Source organism: Canis lupus, chromosome 11 (genome assembly GCF_048164855.1).
Source record: "Canis lupus baileyi chromosome 11, mCanLup2.hap1, whole genome shotgun sequence".
NCBI lineage: Eukaryota > Metazoa > Chordata > Mammalia > Carnivora > Canidae > Canis > Canis lupus.
In genome coordinates, this window is record NC_132848.1 from 28,846,424 (window position 1) to 28,870,266 (window position 23,843).

The following is a 23,843-nucleotide window of genomic DNA, read 5'->3' on the forward strand; positions in this document are numbered from 1 at the left end:
AACAAGGAGCGTGAAGCTTCATCGAGCCAGGAGCGTTTTCTCTCTAACACATCCCAGCACCCATTTTAACACTATAAAAATCAGTAGCTGTTGGACAGCCGGCTGCATGGTACACAGGAAGCCCTTGCAGCGCTCTCCGCATTCAAATATCGTATTTATATACAAGCAAAGTGGTTGTTGAGGCTGGTGGACTGCTTGTCTGCCGCTTGGTGGGCCATCTGTTTAACGTTGCCAAACTCCTCCTCATCCTTAAAGACAGAGCAAAAGTGTCTTCTCTCCTTGGAAGCCCTCCAGCTCTCCCCCAGATGGAATCGAGTGTTCCCCACTCTGGCTTCCGATGAGACTCTGCTCCTACCGCTAGTGGCAGACTGTTAGTTGTTCCCCGATACCTGAGATCCTCTTGAACCCTAGGAACAGGACTCCTATCTTAGGAAAGTTGTAACCATGAGCTGGAAGAAATCAGAGCCCCTTGGGACTTATACAGCAGAAACACCGAACAAGCCCGGATCGCCCACCTTCAGGCTGTTTTGTGGCAGAAATTTCTACCTAGTTTGAACCATTGTCATTTTGAGTCTCTGACACTCACCTGACCCCAACTTACATTACCTCTCTAAGGACTATGTGATACTTTCTACCCCTTAATGTAACTGTCTATTTTCTGTTCTCTCCTCTGCTAGCCTGGGAGCCCCTCTGGGCAGGGACGAGGTTCCAGGGTGTGCCCAGTGGCAGACATAGTAGCAGTTGCTCAGTAAAATGTCCCCTGATGGAGGTGCCAGGATTGATTGTGTGAACGATGGCAGCAATGCTCACAGAGCATTTCCCATGAGCCACTCGTGCTTTGCTTACATGAACTCACTTAATCCTCCTAAGAACCTAGGGGGAAACCAAGACAACCAAGAGGTTCAGGGACTTGTCCAAGATTACCAGCTGTTTTGGGGGACAGGCCTGGGACTGGCACCCCAGCCTGCTCCATCCCCAGCACCTGCATTTTCCGTATCAGCCACCTCTTGGCCTTGCTCCTGGGTTGGAGGGCTGAGTGCTCAGGCCATACTGAACAGTCTCCCTTCACATGTTCTGTCACCAAGAACAATGAGAAATGTGTAGGAAATGTCATTCACACTATATTCCTCTCACAACCATTTTACTAAATCTATTCTTTTTTTTTTTTTTTTTCCTCCCCTGGAGTCTCCTGGTATAAGTTCAACCACTGAGAAAGACTCTTTGGCCAAGAAGAGTTTACCAGATAGCTCACAAACGCAGAATGTCACCAAAGGTACATTAACTACCTAAAAGGGAAATGTAGGCATTTGGGTTATGATCTCCCAAGCCCCGGTTTCTTGGGTTTATTCAAACATAACTTGCCACCCTCGTTTACCCTTGTAGGGCTAGCCTGGGCCTTGGCACCAAGTAATATCTTAAGAAAGGACAGAATTAAATTTTCAGTTCAATAAGCCCTGATGAAGTTCCACCTTATGATGATGAGTTCAGCATGGTGCTAATATCTGTGAGGAAGATAGGTTGTTAGCCATGGAAGAAAAAACCCTAAGACATGATTGCTCCCCACCCCTCCATTAGAAACCAGCATTTATTGAGGTAGGAACTGATTTGTGTCCAGGCGTTAATTTATGAAGGAGACTGAGTGACTACACAGAGAGGCCAGTGCCTTCGAAATAAAAGTTTGGTACTCACAGCTCTAGAAACAGAGGCCCAGCACGCCACACAGAGCCACAGGAGGAAGCATCAGGGTCCATCAGGAGGCAGAACAGAGCAAAGGGAAGGCATAGGCCACAGGCATAGGCCTGGGATTTCTTTACAAAAGATTAGGCATGAAAGTGTAAACAGGTTAAGGTTAGTTAGAGTGATTCTGGTGGGCTTTGGGGCATAGGGCCTATCCCTAGTTGTCTGGCACTTGGCCCTGGGGTGACTTAGTGCAGGGAAAAAAACTGCCTTCGTGTGCAAGAGTTAGAGAAGTCAGTGGTTCAGAGCACTCTGGGTTACGGGGGAGACGTGAACAACTCTGGCCATTAATTTTGCCTTAGATGCCAAATGAACAAATAGAGAACCTAAGAAAACATAGAACAGAAACCCTTAAGTATCATTCTAGACACTTTTATGCATGTTATCATTATTCCAGAAAATTAAACAATCCTTTGTCTTGGTGAAGAAATGAAGGCTCAGAGTATATGAATTATGGCTCAATCAATCTGTTATTAAAACAAAATAAAACAAAACTTGAGAACCACCATTGAGAGATATAGCCTGATTCTAAACAGGGGTAAATATTTGTAGGAGACTTTGCAAGTCCTCAACATGTAAGCATACAGTTGACTCTTGAACAATACAGGGGTTAGGGACACAGATCGTACCTCTCACCTCAAAAATCCATGTATAACTTTTGACTCCCCCCCGCAAAACTTAACTACTAATGGCCTACTGTTGACTGGAAGCCTTATAGCCACACAAACAGTTGATTAAACAAGTTTTGTATGTTATATGTATTCTATGCTGTGTTCTTACAATAATGTCACCTAGAAAAAAGAAATTACTGGGATGCCTGGGTGGCTCAGTGGATGAGCGTCTGCCTTTGGCTCAGGGTGTGATCCTGGGGTCTGGGATCAAGTCCTACATTGGGCTTCCTGCATGGAACCTGCTTCTCCCTCTGCCTATGTCTCTGCCTCTCTCTCTGTGTCTCTCATGAATAAATAAATAAAATCTTTTAAAAAATAAAAAAGAAATTACTATTAAGAAAATCATAAGGGGATCCCTGGGTGGCGCAGCGGTTTGGCGCCTGCCTTTGGCCCAGGGCGCGATCCTGGAGACCCGGGATCGAATCCCACGTCGGGCTCCCGGTGCATGGAGCCTGCTTCTCCCTCTGCCTGTGTCTCTGCCTCTCTCTCTCTCACTGTGTGCCTATCATAAATAAATAAAAATTAAAAAAAAAAATCATAAGGAGGGGCACCTGGGAGACTCAGTAAGTTAAGCAACCCACTCTCAATCTAAGCTCAGGTCTTGATCTCAGGGTCGTGAGTTCAAGCCCCATGTCCAGCGTGGAGACTACTTAAGAAAAAAAAACAAACCCAAAGGCCAATTATATATTCAATTCATGAAGACACATGAGTCAAAGAGGAAGTATTCAAAGGGACTTAGAAAATATTTTGAACTGAATGAAAATGAGACCTTTTTTCCTAACATGAGCATTTAAGGCTATAGATTTCCCTCTGCACACTGAGGTGTTTCACAAATGTTTGGATATGGTCTCTTAATTTTTATTCAGTTCAGATTGTGTTTCCATTTGTAGCTGTTATGAAGAATGTTGCTATGGGCATCCATGTATAAGATTTTGTGTGCTATATGTTTTTATTTCTCTTGAGTATATGTAAACCAACAATTTGGGTTGTTGGTACAATTGCAAGTTGCACCAGGGTACAATTGCCAGGTGATTATGGTGACTTTTTTCTTTTTTTTTTTTTTTTTTATTTGATTGATTGATTGAGTTAGAAATATAAGCAGAAGGAGAAGCAGGCTCCCTGCAGGGAGTCCCATGTGGGACTCCATCCCAGGACCCTGGGATCACAACCTGAGCCAAAGGCAGACAGATGCTCAACCACTGAGCCACCCAGGTGTCCTCATTATGGTGACATTTTGAGGAACTGTACTCTAAAGTGATCATCAGGGCAGCCCGGGTGGCTCAGCGGTTTAGCGCCGCCTTCAGCCCAGGGTGTGATCCTGGAGACCCGGGATCAAGTCCCGTGTCAGGCTCTCTGCATGGAGCCTGCTTCTCCCTCTGCCTGTGTCTCTGTCTCTCTCTCTCTCTCTCTCTGTCTCTCATGAATAAATAAATAAAATCTTTTAAAAATAAATAAAGTGATCATCATATACAGTTTGAATAATTAAGAGGAGAAAAATAGTCTTATATTTACTATATATAACCACATGTTTACTATTTATATTATATATTTATTATGTATATTATATACCGTATGCAACCAAAAATTTATAATTTCTATTTTTTCCCATCTTTCTTTTTTTAAGATTTTTATTTTTAAGTAATCCCTATATCCAACATGGGGCTTGAACTTACAACCTTGAGATCAGGAGTCACAGGCTCTACCAACTGAGCCAGCCAGGCACCCATATTGTTTTTCCATTATTCTTGAAGTTCCAGGCTTCCCTTTGGTACCATTTTCTTTCTACTTGAAACAAAAACAAAAACAAATCAAAATAAAAACTCTTCCTTTAGTATCTGATTTACAATAGGTTTGCTGGCAGTGAATCTCCTTCATTTTCTTTCATCTGAGAATGTCTTTATTTCACCTTCATTCTGGAAGGGTATTTTTCCTGAATATTCTGGGTTGGCAGTTCTTTTCTTTCAGCCCTATAAAATGTTCTACAGCCATCTGGCCTCAATGGTCCCATGAGAAAATCCAGGCATTTACATAGTAGTTCCCCTTTTGTGTAATGCATTTTTCTTTCTCTGCCCTCAAGATATTTTTCTTTGTCTTGATCTTTCAGCTGGTTGATTAGAATGTGCTTGGGCATGGGTTTCTTTGGATTCAACTTGTTTGGGGTTTGTAGAGCTTCTTGAACCTGTGAGTTAATGTGTTTTGACAAATTTGGGAAGTCTTCAGAGATTATTTCTTTGAATAATTTTTTTTGTACTTCACTCTCTCCTTTTTTTTTTTTTTTATAAAGATTTTATTTATTTATTCATGAGAGACACAGAAAGAGAGGCAGAGACACAGGCAGAGGGAGGAGAAATAGGTTCCATGCAAGGAGCCCGATGTGGGACTTGATCACGGGAATCTGGGATCAGGCCCTGAGCCCAAAGCAGATGCTCAACCGCTGAGCCACCCAAGTGTCCCTCTTTCTCCTTTCTTTATGGGACTTTGATGACACGGATGTTGGACCTGTTGGTATTGTTCCCTAGGTCCTTGAGGCCCTGTTCATTTTTTCCAATGAACATTTTCAATGTCTCCACATTGTTCAGATTGTGTGGTATAATAAAAATATAGATTTGGTCTTTGTCCCCAGTTCCTAACACAGAGTTCCTAAAACCCTTAGAGTTTCCCAAGTGATGGGAGTGTCTTTTGTTATTCATAATGAACATCTTTCAACCACACCTGAGGATGTGCTAATAGAATGACTCAGGTTGGGGCTCCAGATGGCTGCAGGATGGACTCTCATTACCAGGAAGACCAAACATGAGTAGAGGATGGGAACTTTCAGCCTCACCCTCTCCAATCTCCAGGGAAGAGAGAAGGACTGGAGATTAAGTTATAAAAGCTGTGTGGTTTGGTGAGCTTCCAGGTTGCTGGGCACATTATGTGTTGTGAATGTGGTATGCCTGAAGAGGGCATGGACCTTCCTCCCCCGTGCCTTGCCCTGTTTATCTCTTCCATCTTTCTGAGCTGCATCTTTTATAATAAATCTGTAGTAGTAAATAAGGTACTTTGCTGACTTCTGTGAGTCATCCTAATGAATTATCAAACCTGATAGTTGGTCATTGGAACCTCCAAATTTGTTAAAAGCTAGATAAAAATATGCATAACTGGGCACCCCATTTGAGACTGGTACCTGAAGTGGAGATAGTTTTGTCAGACTGAGTTCTTGTGGAATCTGACACTAACTGCAGGTAGATCTGGAACTCAATTGAATTGCCGAATACTCAGTTTACATCAGAGAATTGGTGTAGAAGAACCACACATGTGGTATCAGAAAATACCACACAAACTGGATAACTTCTATTGATCTATCTTCAAGTTCATTGTCTCTTTTCCTCTGTTACCTCAGTTCTGCTATTGATCCCATCTAGTGAATCAATCTTTCTTTCTTTCTTTCTTTCTTTCTTTCTTTCTTTCTTTCTTTCTTTCTTTCTTTCTTTCTTTCTTTCTTTCTTTCTTTCTTTCTTCTTTCTTTCGATTTTACTTATTTGACAGAGAGAGAGAGAGCACAAGCAAGGGGAGCAGCAGAGGGAGAGGGAGAAGCAGACGCCCTACTGAGCGAGGAGCCCAGCGCAGGGCTCAATCCCAGGACCCTGGGATCATGACCTGACCTAAATGCAGATGCTTAACTAACTGAGCCACTCCAGTGCCCCAGGGGGAATTTGTTTTCAACTGCATTTTTCAGTTGTAAAATTTCTATTTGGTTTCCTGTCATAGCTTCTTTTTCCCTACTGAGACTCACTATTTTTTCATTGGTTTCAAAGTGTTCGCCCTTACTTTGTACAGGATTGTTATAATGAATGATTTACAGTCTTTATTTGATTGTTTCAACAGCTGAGTCATTTTAGGGCAGGTGATACTGATTGTCTTTTTCCCTTGAGAATTCAAACTTTCCTCATTCTTTGTATGTTGAATAATTTTTTTTGAATATTTTATTTATTTATGATAGTCATACAGAGAGAGAGAGGCAGAGACACAGGCAGAGGGAGAAGCAAGCTCCATGCACCCGGAGCCCGACGTGGGATTCGATCCCGGGTCTCCAGGATCACGCCCTGGGCCAAAGGCAGGCGCCAAACCGCTGCGCCACCCAGGGATCCCTGTTGAATAATTTTGGATTGTATTCTGGGCATTTTAAATATAAGATTTGAGGCTGGTTTAGATGTATTGAGAAGGTTGGAGTGTTTTGTTCTGTTTTTAGCATGAAATTCACCAGATTAGGTTCAGGTCACAAGTTCTGCCTTCTGTAGATTGTGCTTTCAATGCTAGTTCAGTTTTCAAAACTTTTGCAATGCCATTTGGATCCATCCTACACCTGTGCCATCCAGGAACCACATCTGAGACCTGAGCAGTGATCTACCTTGCAGTTCAGTTCTGAAAGCCTTTGGTGTGCTGTTTAGGGTCAGATGCACATATGTATGTGCAGCTCAAGTGAACATGACTTCCACACACAATTTGATGGGATTCTTTCCTTGACCTCTCTCTTCTTACCCATGCTCGGCTCCAAAGGTACCTCCTGTCTGGTCTTCTGCTGGAAAGTTGAAACTTCATTCTCTCCGCTCTTCTGCATACTTCCTGTGACTGGGTCTGCCTCCATGGCCAACTGGGAGGAAGACAGAGAGAGGGCAAAAGTGACAGAGATTCCCTCCACACTCTGTATCACACAAGTCCTCCCTCAGAGTTTTAGATGCCTATCCAGCTGCCATTTCTGCTGCTGTCACTACCATATAGGGTTGCAGCTTCAGGAAGATGGTTTGCTGAGATGTATGGGTGAATACAAGAGAATACTTGCTGTATTAAGCGAGTATTAAGCATCTGCATTTGGCTCAGGTCATGATCCCAGGGTCCTGGGACTGAGCTCTAAGCTGGGCTCCCTGCTCAGTAGGGAGTCTGCTTCTCCCTCTTCCTCTGCTGCTCCCCTTGCTTGTGCTCTCTCTTTCTCTCTGTCAAATAAGTAAAATCTTAGGGAAAAAAAGATAAGAAGAAAATTCACTAGATGGGATCAAGAGAATACACTCTTGCTGTCCCTTAAGACTTCTTACTTCTTAGATCACAAATAGAGGGCTTCTGTTAGATCTCTTTCTGTCTTCACCTGGTTCTCAGTTCTGGGATTCATGTTGCCTTTGAGCCAGGACATTCAAGAGGTAAAAATAAATCCAGGAAACTCATTGCCATATGGTTCTTATTTTGAGTTCTGGTTTCCTTTTCTAAGTCACTTGCTATCATCTACTTTTCAGAGTCCTCAGATAGCCACCCCATGCATTATGTCCAGGACTTTTAGTTGCATTTAAAGGGAGTTGGGGTAGGATGTGCTTACTCTACCCTAACCAGAACTAAAATCCTGATAGAGTTCTTTTGGTTCTTTTTATTTTTTTTACTCTATATTATTCTAATTTTTTTGGAAATTATATATTCTGTCTATATTCTTTATTGCAGATTTTTCTTTATTGCATTGAATTTTATTTTCTTTTTTAAAAATATTTTTATTTATTTATTCATGATAGACATAGAGAGAGAGAGGCAGAGACACAGGCAGAGGGAGAGAAGCAGGCTCCATGCAGGAAGCCCGATGCGGGACTCGATACCAGGACTCCAGGATCATGCCCTGGGCCAAAGGCAGGCACCAAACCACTGAGCCACCCAGGGATCCCCTGCATTGAATTTTAAACAGGAACAATCCTCCTCCTCATCCCCAAGGAACATTTAGCAATGCCTAGAGACATTTTTGGCTATAAATGTCTCAGGGAGAGGTTGCCACTAACATCTAGTGGGTAGAGGTCAGGGATACTGCCAAATATCCTACAACACACAAGACATCCCCCACAACAAAGAATCATCCAGCCAAAATGTCCACAGTATCAAGATTGTGAAACCTTGCTTTATTACATGCATTTGAATTTCTTTCATTCATATTTAATTTTATCTAAAGTTAATTAATAACTTAACCTACCTTTCCTGAACAAATCGAGAGCTTGGACTAATTTAACTCCAAGCTCTTATCTCCATATTTAAATGCTATTTTTTCTAGTGTTTTTAGCTCTTATTTAAAAACCTTATGAATTACATATTATACTTATTATTGTAGATAATTCTTGTTTGGTCTTAAACTATCATGTTATTTGCTTACTTCTTGATGCTCAGACTATCTTTGTGTGATCATTTTTCCTGGAAAAAAAATATTAGGTAGATAAATAGATATTGAGAAAGAAAGAATAAGAAAGAGATTCTTAGCAGTTCCTTTATCACAAGTGTCTTCCCTTAGTTTTTGTTTTTAAATATTTTATTTATTTATTTATTTATTTATTTATTTATTTATTTATTTATGAGAGAGAGAAGAGAGCACAGGCAGGGGGACTGGCAGAGGGAGAGGGAAAAGCAGGGTTCCTGCTGAGCAGGGAGCCCAAGCAGGGCTCAGTCCCAGGATCCTGGGATCCTGACCTGAGCCAAAGGCAGATGCTTAACTAACTGAACCACCCAGGTGCCCCAAGTTTTTGTTTTTCTATGAATGTCTTTGTTTCACCTTTGTTCTTAAAGATAGTTTGTTGGGTACATAAGTCTACCTCAATGCTTTGATTATTTCATTCCATTGTCTTCTGTCTTCTGTTGTTACTGTTGAGAACTCTACAGTCATTCTCATTGTTATCCTTTTATAGATGATCTGTTGTTTCTCTTGGCCCATCTTTAAGGTAGTCTGTGTTAACCTTCTCCCACAGAAAAGCTATAATTTTGTGCAAGAACTGGATCTTTTATTCTCAGCACTGTTTCTGATTCTGCATAGTTTATTTGTTTGTTTATTTTTAAGTAATTTCTACACCCAATGTGGGGCTTATTCACAACCCCGAGTTCAAGAGTCACATGCTCTACTGACTAAGCCAGCTAGATGTACCTCTGCTTAGCATTTTTGAAGGCATCAAGCCTCTCTTTTCTTATTCTGTGGCTATAGTGTAACTTGTAGAGAATTCTATATGTGGCATTGAGTTGGTGTTACACTTATTATCGCATGTCTTTTTTTTCTCACTAAACTGAGTTCCTTGAAGATAATCTACCTCCAGCACTGAGCATAGGCTTAACACATAGTAGACACTCAGTAGATGTTTGCTGGATGGGTAGAAGGGACAAATGTGTGGCTGCAGGTAAATGTATGAATTTACCTGAGCTTCTTCCTCTAGCATCGTCCAATGATCTGAATACACCCAGCCATTTTCACATTAATAGGAAGCTGAGATCTACAGTACATGTTTCCTCATCACAGCTGACAAGCTGCAGTGATCCTTTTTTTGTTAACGTTGCATTGCAGAGTATCACGGTCAGACTCTGGTCTTCAGGAAAGCTGCAAAACAAGTCAAGAGGATATCACAAGCAAGAGAATATGAGAATATGCTTCCCAAGCAGGTGAGCACATGATTGGAAATTTCATAGTAGAGATGATTTAAGAGGGGCTAGGAGATCTGGTAAGAAAAGCCAGCATGGTGAAGCTGTCAGTGTAGAAACTGGGGTATTTCCGATTACAGACTCAGCTGATACACTCAGGAAATTTCCTAAGGGTAATTCCTGGCTAAAGTAGGCACCAGTTGAGTGGGCATTTTATCTGGATTTCTCCAGGGCTTTAAGTTATCTGCTTGAAATTCAGGAGCCTTGATGTAATGGAAAGAGAGCACTGAGCCTCAGATTCCTACTCTAAAATAGGGATGATAATTCCTAGATCATGGTGTTCTTATGAGGTTTACCTGAGGTAGTGATGATAATTAACATGTAATGAACACTTACTATATGTCAGACATTAAATTAAACCTGTACCTGCAGTATATTTTATTTTACAGTCATAGTCCTCTGCTCTTTGGTTTAATAGTGAGGGAAGTGGTGCTCAGAGCATTGTCCAAATTCACAAAGTAAGTAAGTGATAAAGCCAAGACTTGCGTGCAGATCTGATTCTGAGCCTGAGCTTTCAATCTCTGAGCTTTGCCACTAGCAAAGTCCTCAGAACTTGAAAGGCCCTGGATTGGTATGTGTTCTGTCCTCTTTTCCCCTCCCCTAACTCTTCCCCACAAACCTCTGAGGATGGTAGTTTACATCAATGGCACCTTCAGAGTTCTTGAACCTTCTTCATTTCTCCATGTTTTACTGCTGCCTATTTCCCCTCATTATTTAGGAGTGAAATTTTGAGAAGTAACAGGACATGATGGAAAACACAGACAAATAAATCTCAGTCCTATATCTCATCAACTGTGTTACTTAAGCAGGTTGTTTAAAAACAATTTTTTTTCTTTTAAAGATTTTATTTATTTATTCATGAGAGACACGAGAGCGAGAGAGGCAGAGACACAGGTAGAGGGAGAAGCAAGCTCCATGCAGAGAGCCTGACACGGGACTCGATCCTGTGACCCCCAAGATCACACCCTGAGTCAAAGGCAGATGCTCAACCGCTGAGCCACCCAGGCATCCCTGTTTAACATTTTCTGATCTTATTCTATAAAATGGAATAAATAGGGACACCTGGATGGCTCAGTCAGTTAAGTGTCTGCCTTTGGCTCAGGTAATGATCTCAGGATCCTGGGATCGAGCCCTGAGTTGGGCTCCCTGCTCAGTAGTAGTTTGCTTCTCTCCCACCCCCAACTCATGCCCTCTCTTTCTCTCTCTTAAATAAATAAATAAATAAATAAATAAATAAATAAATAAATAAATAAATAAAATTTTATTTTAAAAGTATAAAATAAGGAAAATATAAAATAATTAAAATCCAGTTATGGCCTTTCCTGCTGACAGAGCTAGTGATAGGTGATGAGCAGTTGTGTCCTACTCTGTGACCCATCTTGGCGAGGAGAGGAAGCCGAGCAGTTAGAGTGGATGGTGGCAGATTTTAATAGGAATGGAATGTAGCTGAGAGCCAATGGCCTGGCAGAGACAAGCAGAAGGGAATTGCCAGAGGAAAGTTGGCTCAGCGAGCTATTTATGGGGGCCCACTGGCCACTCTTGACTGAGGAGCTAACATGTGATTCCACCCCTTGAAGAGGTACAGCATTGATGTAATCAGTTGCCCATTCTATTTTTTTTTAATACCATAGTTTTTATTGAGAAGATAACCTGTGCCCATGGTAAAATCAAACAATATTAAAGGATATGTAATAAAAAGTAAATTTCTCTTCCATGCCAGGCCCTATGCCCTGTACCAACAGGCCAACACTGTTTTCCCATACATCCTTCTAGAAATGTCTGATGGATATCAAGGAATATAAACCTTTTAAATGTTTTTTTTTTTTTTTTTTTTTTTTTATTGGGATCCCTGGGTGGCGCAGCAGTTTGGCGCCTGCCTTTGGCCCAGGGCGCGATCCTGGAGACCCGGGATCGAATCCCACGTCGGGCTCCCGGTGCATGGAGCCTGCTTCTCCCTCTGCCTGTGTCTCTGCCTCTCTCTCTCTCTCTCTCTCTGTGACTATCATAAATAAATAATTTTAATTAGATAAATAAATAAACAAATAAATAATTTTTAATAAAATAAATAATAATAATAATAATTAATAAATAAATAAATAATTTTTATTTATTTATGATAGTCACAGAGAGAGAGAGAGAGAGGCAGAGACACAGGAAGAGGGAGAAGCAGGCTCCCTGTGGGGAACCCGATGTGGGACTCTATCCTAGGACCCCGGGATCATGACCTGAGCCAAAGGCAAACGCTCAACCACTGAGCCACCCAGGTGTCCCTACATTGACTCATTCAATCTTCTTTTATTATCCTCATTTTATAGATAAGGAAACTAAGGCTCAGGAATATTATCTTGCTTAAAGCCAAATAACTAGTAGGTGGCAGAGCCAAGATTTTTAAGACACAATTTGCATACCATAAAATTCTTCATTTTAATGTACAATTTAGTCATTTTTCATTTTTTCACAAGGCTTTGCAATCATCACCACTATCTAATTCCAGAACATTTGTATTGCCCCCCAAAAGAAACTGCATACTCATTAGTAGTCACTCCACGGTCCCCTCTCCCCAAGCCTCTGCAAGCCACCAATCTACTTCTCTGTCTGTATGGATTTGCCTATTCTGGACATTTCATATAAATAGAATCATACAATATGTGGCCTTCTATAACTGATTTCTTTCACTTAGCATAATGTTTTCAAGGTTTATCCATGTAGTGGCATCTGTTGGTATTTCATTTCTTTTTATGGCTGAATAACATTCCATATATGAATAGATCACATTTTGTTTATCCATTCACCAGTTGATGGACATTTGGGTTGTTTCCATCTTTTGGCTATTATGAATAATGCTGTTTCCATGAGCATTCATGTACAAGTTTGTGTGGGCACATATGTTTTCTGTCCTCTTAGATATACAGCCAGGAGTGGCATTATTGGGTCCTATGGTAACTCTGTGTCACACTTTTTGAGGAAATGCCAAATTTTCCCACAGCAACTGCACCATTTTACATTCTCACCAACATGTGAGGGTTTCAATTTCTCCATACCCTTGCCAATACTTCTTTTCTTTCCCATTCTCTCATGATAGTTATCCTCGTTGGCGTCCAGAACTACTTCATTGTGATGTTGACTTCTATTTCTCTAATGACTAGTGATATTGAGTATCTTTTCATGTGTTCATTGGCCATTGTGTACTTCTTTGGAGAAATGTTTATTCAAATCTGTTGCCCATTTTTAGACTGAGTTGTTTTTATTTTTGTTGTTGAGTTGTCATCATAGAGCCAGGATTTTTGACTTGAGCAGTTTGAGTCCAGGTTCTATGCTCTAAATTAGACTCTATACTGACATCAGTATATCTTGTGTAATGTTCCGTATGAGAGCACCTGGAGAGCCATCACACTCTGTTCTCATGTTTACTTATGCCTGTGTTTCATAGTTCGTTAACCATTTTCCCATCAGTAGGCATGTAAGTGCTTCCAGTCTTTGCTATTACAAATACTGCTGCCTTGGGCAGCCCGGGTGCTCAGCAGTTAGCGCCGCCTTTGGCCCAGGGTGTGATCCTGGAGACCCGTGATCGAGTCCTGTGTTGGGCTCCCTGTATGGAGCCTGCTTCTCCCTTTGCCTGTATCTCTGCCTCCCTCTCTCTCTCTCTCTGTGTGTCTCTCGTAAATAAATAAATAAATAAATAAATAAATAAATAAATAAATAAAATCCTTCAAAAAACAAATACTGCTGCCTTGAACATCTTAGTGTTTATGTGTTTCTGGGCTCAAGTGCACATGTAGAAACACTCCTGGAAGTGGAATTACTAAATCATAGTACATCTTAAATTGCTCTGCAATGAAGTTGTGCCAATTTATATTCCCACCAGCAACCTACAAGAGACCTTCCAGGTACCTTTGCCAATGTCGTGCATCATCAAATTGTTTGTTGCTGTTCTCATGAAGGGGAAATGGTACTTTTTAATTGTTTCGGTATTAATGCTTTAATTATGAGTGAAGTGGCCTAATTTTGTTTATTTTTTTATTTTTAAGATTTTATTTATTTATTTATGAGAGACAGAGAGAGAGAGAGAGGCACAGACACAGGCAGAGGGAGAAGCAGGCTCTATGCAGGGAGCCTGACATGGGACTCGATCCTGGGTCTCCAGGATCAGGCCCTGAGCTGAAGACCGCTGAGCCACCCGGGCTGCCCCCTAATTTTGTTTAAAGATTTTATTTATTTAAGGGAGAGAGAGTGAGCACAAGTAGAGGGGAAGGGCAGAGGGAGAAGGAAAACTGAGCAGGGACCCCATTGGGGCCTGGGGCTAGATCCCAGAACCCTGATATCACAACCAGAGCCAAAGGCAGGCAGAGGTTTAACTGACTGAGCTATCCAAGCACCCCTGTTTTTCTATATTTGTAATCCTTTGGACGTTCTACTTCTGTGAAATGCCTGAGTCTTTTGGGGTTTTTTTCTAAGTAGAAATATTTCTACTTCTGAGATTGAGGTTCTCAATCTTTGGCTTATTATTCATTTGTAGATGCTCAATTCTTCGTCATATGTTTGGCAAAAGCGTTTACTATTTTTTTAAAGATTTTATTTATTTATTCACGAGAGACACAGAGAGAGAGAGAGAGAGAGAGCCAGAGACACAGGCAGAGGGAGAAGCAGGCTCTATGCAGGGAGCCCGATGCGGGACTTGATCCCAGGATCACACTCTGAGCCAAAGGCTCAAACACTGAGCCCCCAGGCATGGCCAAAAACATTTACTATTTAATCTTTTTACTTTAATTATGGTGTTTTATGTGAGAAAATTGTAATCTTCTATAGTCATTCTTATTGGTCTTCTCTTTTACGGCTTCTTGATTTCATTTCTTACTATGAAAGATCTTTACCACTCTAAGATGTATGAAATATTCCCCCAATTTTTTTTTTAAAGATTTTATTTATTTATTCATGAAAGACACAGAGAGGCAGAAAGACAAGCAGGCTCCTCCCCATCAGGGAGCCTGATGTGGGACTCTATCCCTGAACTGGGATCACACCCTGAGCCAAAGGCATACACTCAACCGCTGAGCTACCCAGGCATCCCTATTCTCCCAATTTTTTCCACAATATTTTTATATCATCACCTATTCACAATGCAAAAACTTTACTCACATAATCAGATATCACCAGGAGTCACTCTGCTCCTTTGAATTTATTTATTTATTTTAAAGTTTTATTTTTTTATTCTTATTTTTTTAAGATTTATTTATTTATTCATGATAGACAGAGAGAGAGAGAGAGAGAGGCAGAGATAGGCTCCACACAGGGAGCCCGACGCGGGACTCAATCCCGGGACTCCAGGATTGCGCCCTGGGCCAAAGGCAGGCACCAAACCCCTGAGCCACCCAGGGATCCCTGCTCCTTTGAATTTAGCTTGAGATTGCTCAGGCATTTGCTATATGATTTGTTTGAAGCCCAATCCTCTCCCCATTTGTCTGTGAACTCTGGGGGCTTATGTTTTTTCTGGCACTGAGCTCCCCTTTTGTCTTGGATATGCTCTTCGCATACAACATCAGCCCAAATATGGAACTCACCTCTTCCCCTCATTTTTGAGGGGAAAAAATTGTCCACACAGGCCTGTTATGTGTGTTGTGTCGATAGAAGGTATTACTTGGTTGATAGAGGTAGGAAGAGGGGAAACCCTATCACAGTGGCACTGAGAACAGTGATGTGAGTTACTCTTCTTTTTTTGTATGTGTGAATTACCCTTCTTACAAGTTATAAGTTATCTTATCTATAGTTATCCACCAGTTAGACCCCCTCCCAAGCCCTCTCCACTTTACTCTCTTCTCTTTCTCCCATCCCCAACTCCTGCTCATTTCTGAGGCAAAGCAGTATAGCCCTCACTCTGCCTTTGACACTAAGCTTCTCACCAAGTGCTAATTGCTGTGTGTTCCTGAGCAAGGACAGTCCCCTTGATGTGGGAAACCAAGGCAAAAGAACAAAACTAAATTTCCCTACTGCCTTTAGCCCACTGACAAGTCCTTTAGACAGAGAGACCTTCCTCTGGGAGTTCAGCTACCTCAACATTGACACTTTGCTAACGGCAAAAGGCAATCTTGGTCTGACCCCCAGGATCCTGTAAGACTACTTTAACATATAAAAATTTATTTAGGGGGATCCCTGGGTGGCGCAGCAGTTTGGCGCCTGCCTTTGACCCAGGGCGCGATCCTGGAGACCCGGGATCGAATCCCACATCGGGCTCCCGGTGCATGGAGCCTGCTTCTCCCTCTGCCTGTGTCTCTGCCTCTCTCTCTCTCACTGTGTGCCTATCATAAATAAATTAAAAAAATAAAAAAAAATGTTAAAAAAAAAATAAAAATTTATTTGAAAACTTCCTTTTTCTCTACCCCCTAAAATACATGTTGGCAATCATACTGCAAACATTACTGGGATACATTTGAAGGATCTCATGACTTGGGTTTTACTATATATGTTAGGAATCATCCCCCAAGCATATGACCCACTGATATACATCTGAAGGGTCTCATGACTAAGGGTTTATTAGACAGCAATTAATGATCTTTTCCCAACAATAGTTAGCTCCCTCAAGGTCCTGGAAATCTTGCTTCCAAAATTCCTTAGAGACTTACGCTCTCCCTAACCCTCTTACAACTTGAAAGTATGTAATGGGCCGCTCCTCACAACCCCAGTGCAGCTCTTTCTGCTCACAGGTCCTGTCCCCATGCTTTAATAAAACTACCTTTTTGCCCCGAAGATGTCTCAAGAATTCATTCTTGGCTGTAGGCTCCGAAACCCAACATTTTCTACATCACCCTCCCCATGGTAAATTCTGGTATCAGCTAAGACCATTTTATTACATCCACTACACCAGGAATGGAAGAGGACCTTGGGAACTAGATAGAGACATTAGTATCAAAAGCCTGCAGAACAGTGAACAGTAGAGCCTTTGGCTTAACACCAGGAACAAGGAAAGAACTCTCATTTCACCTTCCTTTGAAGTTGTTCTTAATCTGGACATCCAACTTCAGCACTCCCTCAGTTCCCTAGACCTCAAAGGATTTTCCTTACTTTCTTGCAAGCTCCTCCATTCATTGAGAAGAATTTAAAATATATTTACTAGCAGGGTGCTGGGTGGCTACTCTGTTATACATCTGCCTTCGGCTCAAGTTATGATCCCAGGATCCTGGGTTGGAGCCCTGCCTTGGGCTCCCTGCTCAGCGAAGAGCCTGCTTCTCCCTCTCCCTCTGCCCCTTCCCTTGTTCTTGCTCTTGCTCTTGCTTTCTCTCTCTCTCAAACAAAAAATTTTATTTTATTTTTTAAAGATTTTATTTATTTATTAATGAGATATACAGAGAGAGAGAGACAGAGACACAGGCAGAGAGAGAGGCAGAGAGAGAGAAGCAGGCTCCATGCAGGGAGTCCGACGTGGGACTCCAGGATCACACCCTGGGCCGAAGGCAGGTGCCAAACTGCTGAGCTACACAGGCTGCCCTCAAATAAAAAATTTTTTTTAAATCTTAAAAAATATATTTACTAGTACTTTTTAGATGTTTTATCATGATTTAGAGTGTCCCCTTAAAACATTTAAACATATACACCTATGACCCAACAATTCCATTTCGGATAATCTATCCTGTAGAAAGGTTCATACATGACCATCCTTTACATTAATCTGGACTGGAAAAAAAGGGAAGAAAACTTAAATTTCTGTAGATCAGAAGGTAAATTGTGAAATGCCTATAATATGGATATTGCTGCTATTAAAAACAATGAGAGGTTTCTTTGTTTTATTTTTTTTATTTTATTTTTTTAAGGTGCACTTTTATTATAGCATGGGCACAGAATCCGTGGGCAGAAGGAGCTGAACTGCGATTGTGAAGAGTGACTCATATACTTTTAAGTTTTGTGGGGGAGATGGTAGAAGTAACAGAAGTCTCTAAAAGGGGTTTCTGCATGTTAAAGAAGACTTAGAGAATCCTAGAGGTCTTTGATTTTTAGTCTCTTACAAAACATCAACATTAAGGTGAGTTCCTTGAGGAATGTCACACACTGCTTTTCTCAGGTATTTTATCAGGGGGCTGCAAGTGATAAGGAAATTGAATTTTATCTACATTTCTCTTCCCATTGTTCTCCTCATCATTTTCCCCCCTGAACAATGTTGACCTTTGGGGATCCCTGGATGGCTCAGTGGTTTAGTGCCTGCCTTCAGCCCGGGGCATGATCCTGGAGGCCGGGGATTAAGTCCCACATCAGGCTCCCTGCATGGAGCCTGCTTCTCTCTCTGCCCGTGTCTCTGCCTCTCTCTCTCTCTCTGTGCCTCTCATGAATAAATAAATAAAATCTTAAAAAAAAAAAAAATGTTGACCTTTAAATCTTTTAAGTTGCCGAGGGTAGAAGTTCTCATCTTCTATAACTTCTGTTGAATAAGGGCATAGAGATGTCCCTACCCATGGGTCAACATTAATCAGTTGGGGAATTTATGTTTATATAGGAGTTACAAAGGGTAGAGGCAGCCAAATCCAAGGTAGACAACATATATGGTTCCAGTGAGACAGATTTATAACTTTTATAAGAAGTTAGTTGACAAGGTTTATAGTTCATAAATCAAGAGAATGTTACAGGTAATGCATTTAGATACTGGTGAGTGGAAAAGTAATAAGACATTGTATAGAGTATGATTCCATTTTTATTTTTGAAATATATTCTGGTATAAGATTGGTATGTGCCTACCAGAAGGTTTGGAAGGATACCCAGAAAAGTGTTAATAGTATTTATTCTTAGGGATACAAATGGGAATGAGGGAGACTTTTAGCTCTTACTTTATGCCTTTTTAAAATATTATATGAATTTTTCACAGTGAACATGAATTTATTTTGTAAAAAAAAAAGTAATAATAGAGGCTTTCATCCTCAGAGATAGCAGAAAAATGTTCTCTAAGTGTCAAAAAACAAACAAAAAAAAAAACCAACTTCTAAAAAAGGAAGTTCTGTTGGCCCAGAATGAGAAAGAGGACAGTCCCAGTTCAGAACATTTCATTTAACGTACATGCAGAGGGAGGGAGCTGGTTGGAGTCTGTGCAGGAGTTATTAAAAGCACTAAGGATGTTTAGATTGGAGAAGACAAGACATAGAGGAGATCAAGAGCTCTCCTCCAATATTTTAAGGACTAGTCTGTTACACATGGTTCTGGAAGAAGATGGGTTGGAATTACAGAGTCAGATTTTTATCTAAGGTAAGAAAGAACTTCTAAGGGTCCAAGTTGTCATTTAAAACTAGCTTTACCCTCTGTCTCTGCGGCACACTGTCTCTTGGTCTTGTTCCAGCACTGGCTCTCAAACCAACTCATTCCTCTTGCCAGGTCTCTGATGCCAATGCTTCACTCTAGTTCCTACTCTGCTTTCCTCCTGCCCCTTGGATCTGATGCTTCAGAACTTCTCATCTTGCATACTGCCCAGCCTTTGCCCAGTGCTGTGGCTAGGAGCCAGCCCTTCCCACAACTATCCCCAGGTCCCTGTATCCAAGAGCCTTCCTCTCCCTCCCACCTGTGAGGAGAAATCCGATGCTTACCAACATGCTGAAGGTAGTGTGTTCCTTGTTTCCAAAGTTAGGGAAGCAAAAATGGACAGTTACCTGTTGAGAGTGTTATTGAAAGGAGGTATATTAGTTGGAATTATTTGCTTCTAAGTAACAAAAACCTGTCCTTGGCCAACTTGAGCAAAAACTGGAAGAATATTGAGTAGCTAGAAAGTCTGAAATTGAGTCCAAGGACCAGTCCAACTACCAATCATGATAGTTTCAACCCTTGAACTATCTCTTCAAGGTGACGTGTCTGAAATGGGTGAACCCGGGCAGCCTGGATGGCTCAATGGTTTAGTGCCGCCTTCGGCCCAGGGCCTGATTCCGGAGATCCGGGATCAAGTTCTGCGTCGGGCTCCCTGCTTGGAGCCTGCTTCTCCCTCTGCCTGTGTCTCTGCCTCTCTTTCTCTGTGTCTCTATGAATAAATAAATAAAATCTTTAAAAAAAAAAATAAATGGGTGAACTCCCATATTTTTCAATCTATGTTTTACCTCACTCAAGACTCAAAATCCCAGGAGCAGGAGCTTTGACTGACCAAGCTTTGACTGTGCCCTGGCTCTAACTGGATAGGTGAGAGGCAGGCTCTGGCAGAGCTGTGAAGGCCTTTGAGGACCCTTCCAGTGGCCCTCACGGAAGAGCAAGACTTTTGACTTAAAGTCCCCTTAAACACAAATGCAGTAGAGGACAGGCACAAGAATTGGGACCTATCAGGAAAGGAGGATGGATCTTGGATTCACTTTAGAATTCTCTGGACTTTGAAAAAAAAAGTTTTTTAACTAAATAATTTCATTAAAGCAAAATAACTGCTATCTACCATCACCGTGATTTCATAGAAGAAAAGTCATTAATACAAAAAAGTAGAAAAGATAATCCCAGAATAAAAGAAAGATCTTAAAGTAAATAAGCTTACTTTATGTCAGATTTATTGCAATATTTTTTTTTCCTCGTTGCCCTCATTTTGCTGGGAGACCAGTAAACACAGATGAGTCCCTGATTTGGCAGTAGGTTTTTAGGGTTTTAGGAATCGTTGGGCCAAATGATCTGTTGGTTCCTTACTAGTCTCAGGTTTCTGTGATCACAGTGGGATCTTGCTGTCAAATAGTAATTCGCCACTGGGGACAGGTTTGCCCCGTAGGAGACTTGGCTATGCCTGGACACCTTTCAGGTCATCACAACTGAAGAAGAAGTTAGAGTCCTACCAGCTTCTAGAGACCAGAGATGCCGCTCAGCATCCTACTATATACAGGACAGCTCCCATCACAAAGTATTATCTGGCCTAACATGTCAAAGTGATGACATTAGGAGACCATACTATAAATAGAAAAAAAACAAACAAACTCATGAAGCAATTAAAATGGAAAGTACTAGAGAATAGTGCGCTCAGATGTTGTCACAGCTCTTATTCACGAGGCTGACTTTTTGAGTTAAATTATATATGCTTCTTTAAAATAAAATGTATTGGGACGCCTGGGTGGCTCAGCGGTTTAGTGCCGCCTTCAGCCCAGGGCGTGATCCTGGAGACCTGGGATCGAGTCCAATGTTGGGCTCCCTGCATGGAGCCTGCTCCTCCCTCTGCCTGTGTCTCTGCCTCTCTCTCTCTCTCTGTGTCTCCCGTGAATAAATAAATAAATAATCTTTTAAAAAATCAATCAATAAATTAATTAATTAAAATGTATTATTTCTTTAAATGCAAAGATAGTACATAATCATTATTGACATTTTTGGGAAAAGGCAGAGGAATATAAGCAAGGAAAACAAATCACTCTTGGCCCCAGCCCATTCTTTCCTGAGATACTTCCTCTCAAATATAGCGTGTCCAAACCAGAGTTTTTTTTTAGATTTTATTTATTTATTCATGAGAGACAGAGAAAGAGAGATAGAGAAGCACAGGCAGAGGGAGAAGCAGGCTTCCTGAGGGGAGCCCAATGCAGGAGTTGATCCCAGGATCCTGGGATCATGACATGAGCCAAAGGCAGACATTCAATCACTGAGCCACCCAGGTGCCCTACAGCAGACTTTTTTTTTTTTTTTTTACAGCAGACTTTTTGATTTTCCCACCCCACTAACCTGTCCCTTCCCCGATCCTCCCACCTGAAGCTACTAATACCTACACTTTAGAGTCATCCTTGACTTCTCTTCTCCAGCAAATCCTGCCAATTCTGCTTTCACAGCATATTGCAAATGCCATCCTTCTCACCCCTCTCTGCAACTATTTGGCTCAGTCCCAGCCCAATACACGTCATCCCCAACAGAGACCCCTTAACCACTCCTCTCAGCAGCTTTCACCCACAGCAGGGCTTTCTTTACACCTCAGTCAAAGGGAGCAGTAGAAAAATTAATCCAATTATGTTGAACCCCAGCTCAAACCTTCCAGTGGCTTCCATCACACTTAGAAAAGATCCTCATTCCTATCTCCTCAGGGCCCTCCCTGACCACCTTATGGAAAAGATTCCTCTCCTCTCCAGTCTCTCTTCCCACCATCCTCTACCCCTTGTCCTGTTTGATTCTTATCTAAAGCACCTATTTTCCATAATGTCAAGTTATTCCTTTATTTATTATTATTCCTTTATTGTCTGTGTCTCAATTGTAATGCAAGCTCCATGGGGGCTGGAATTTGTCATTTTCTCAGCTCAATCTCTAGCAACCAGAACAGTATATATCCATGGTAATGACCCAATAAATATTTGCTGAATGAATCATTAACATTTTGGTAACTAATTAAAAAGAAAAAAACATTTTGGTAACTAAGCTCCCAGTCTCCTATCTTTTTTTTAAAACTGGTTTATTTCATAGAAAGTATATAATGCTCTCTACCCGATTTCACATCTCAATTTTTTAATCCATTATATCTGAAGCAGTTTCTTAAGACCAATTCTTTATAAACATTTTAATAGCGGCATAACTATTCCTTGGGACAGAAATATCAATATTTTCTTGAACACTCAGGTTATTCTAACCTTTTGCAATATATATATATATATATATATATATATATATATATATCTGTTGCGAGCATCTTAGTACTTAAATCATTTTTGTTTGATTTGGGTAATTTCAGGACACCTGGGTGCCTCAGCGGTTGAGCATCTGCCTTTGGCTCAGGGTGTGATCCTGGAGTCCTGGGATCGAGTCCCACATCTGGCTTCCTGCATGGAGCCTGCGTCTCCCTCTGCCTATGTCTCTGCCTCGGTGTGTGTGTGTGTGTGTGTGTGTGTGTGTGTGTGTGTGTGTCTCATGAATAAATAAATAAAATCTTTTTAAAAAATAATTTGGGGAATTTCCTTAGGATAGCATCCTAAAATTGTAGTTATTGGACAAAGAACATTGGTACCTTTACATTTCTTAACACGTGCAGTAAAAATGACAATATATCATTTTTTTCACTCTTTCCTACTCAGTCTTACCCAGCCTGCAAAAGCCCTGAGCTGACTTCAAACTTCTTCAACATTTATGGGAAGAGCCCTCTGATTGTGCACTTCCTCCAGAACTACGCCAGTCTACAGCAGCATGGCAAAGACGTGTTGATAGTCAGGAGGGAAAAAACCAAGAGCATCCCATATCCTTTCCACCACGGGCAGGGCACATATTGCTCCAGAGTTCTGTTTCCTCCTTCCAGAAGCAAGGGTGTAGAGAGGCACCCAGCCTTTAGCACAAGTGCCTGGCACATAGTATATGCCCATAAAGGGTAGCCATTGATATGAGCCTAAGGATCAGAATCTTGCTCATTTTAGTTCCAAGTCTGCCTCATGAACTGGCCACATTGAACCTTGAGCAAGTCAGATTTCCCTGGGTGCACAACCTCTTCCTATGTACCAGGGTGAAGGCTAAGTAGGTACTTGAACATGCTTTGCAGCTCAGTAATGCTTCCCAGATGTTCCCTGACCCCAGAATATGTATCAATCAGGATTTGAGTTCTAGGTGTGTGTTTCTTCTAACATTCTCTTCACACACATATATACCCCTCCTCTAGACCCTCCAGCAAATCTCTGGCCCTGTTGTCATTTATCTTAAAGATTTGGTAACCAACTCAGATCTTAAGAAAATAGATGTGACATGTTGGTGTCCTGAGTCCTAGCACTTTACTGTAGGGGGTCAAAATGTGGAATCAAGTCAACCTGAACTCAAGAACCAACTCAATTGTTGACCAGCTAAGTAATCTTGGACAAGTTTCAGCCTCTCTCTGAGCCTCATTTTTTTAATCTATAAAATGGGATAACAACACCTGCCTTCTAGGGCTGTTATGCAGAGTACAGGCACAATAGCAATAAAGGCTTGGGATAGAGCCCAACAGGTAACAAGTGCTTGAAACATTACCTGTCTGCACATAGCTCCCCATCAGGAGGAGCTTTCAGAATGAGCTAGGTAGCACTTGCCCTGTAGAGCTCATATCCCCAAGTTATTTATAAGTCT

The 23,843-nt window shown here is 41.4% G+C and overlaps 1 protein-coding gene and 1 long non-coding RNA gene across 24 annotated transcripts in view; one reads left to right on the plus strand and one right to left on the minus strand.

Annotated features, from left to right (window-relative positions):
• The window catches only part of FAM227A (family with sequence similarity 227 member A), a 96,670-nt gene that overhangs the window by 39,783 nt on the left and 33,044 nt on the right, over window positions 1-23,843 (plus strand). For 22 of the 23 annotated variants that reach the window (XR_012039232.1, XR_012039231.1, XR_012039230.1 and 19 more), the window contains 3 exons: window positions 1,186-1,273; window positions 9,736-9,830; window positions 22,832-22,988. Coding sequence is in view for 18 of the 23 variants with exons in the window: in XM_072843960.1 (XP_072700061.1) it covers window positions 1,186-1,273; window positions 9,736-9,830; window positions 22,832-22,988 (340 nt within the window). In the remaining 5 variants the exon portion in view is untranslated. The remainder of the gene's footprint in view (window positions 1-1,185; window positions 1,274-9,735; window positions 9,831-22,831; window positions 22,989-23,843) is intronic. The other variant, XM_072843959.1, reaches the window with a different exon arrangement.
• LOC140642840 (uncharacterized) lies at window positions 4,671-10,826 on the minus strand. The gene is made up of 2 exons (XR_012039244.1): window positions 9,590-10,826; window positions 4,671-7,041 (listed from the first exon to the last, which is right to left on the minus strand). It is a non-coding gene; the product is annotated as an uncharacterized lncRNA (long non-coding RNA).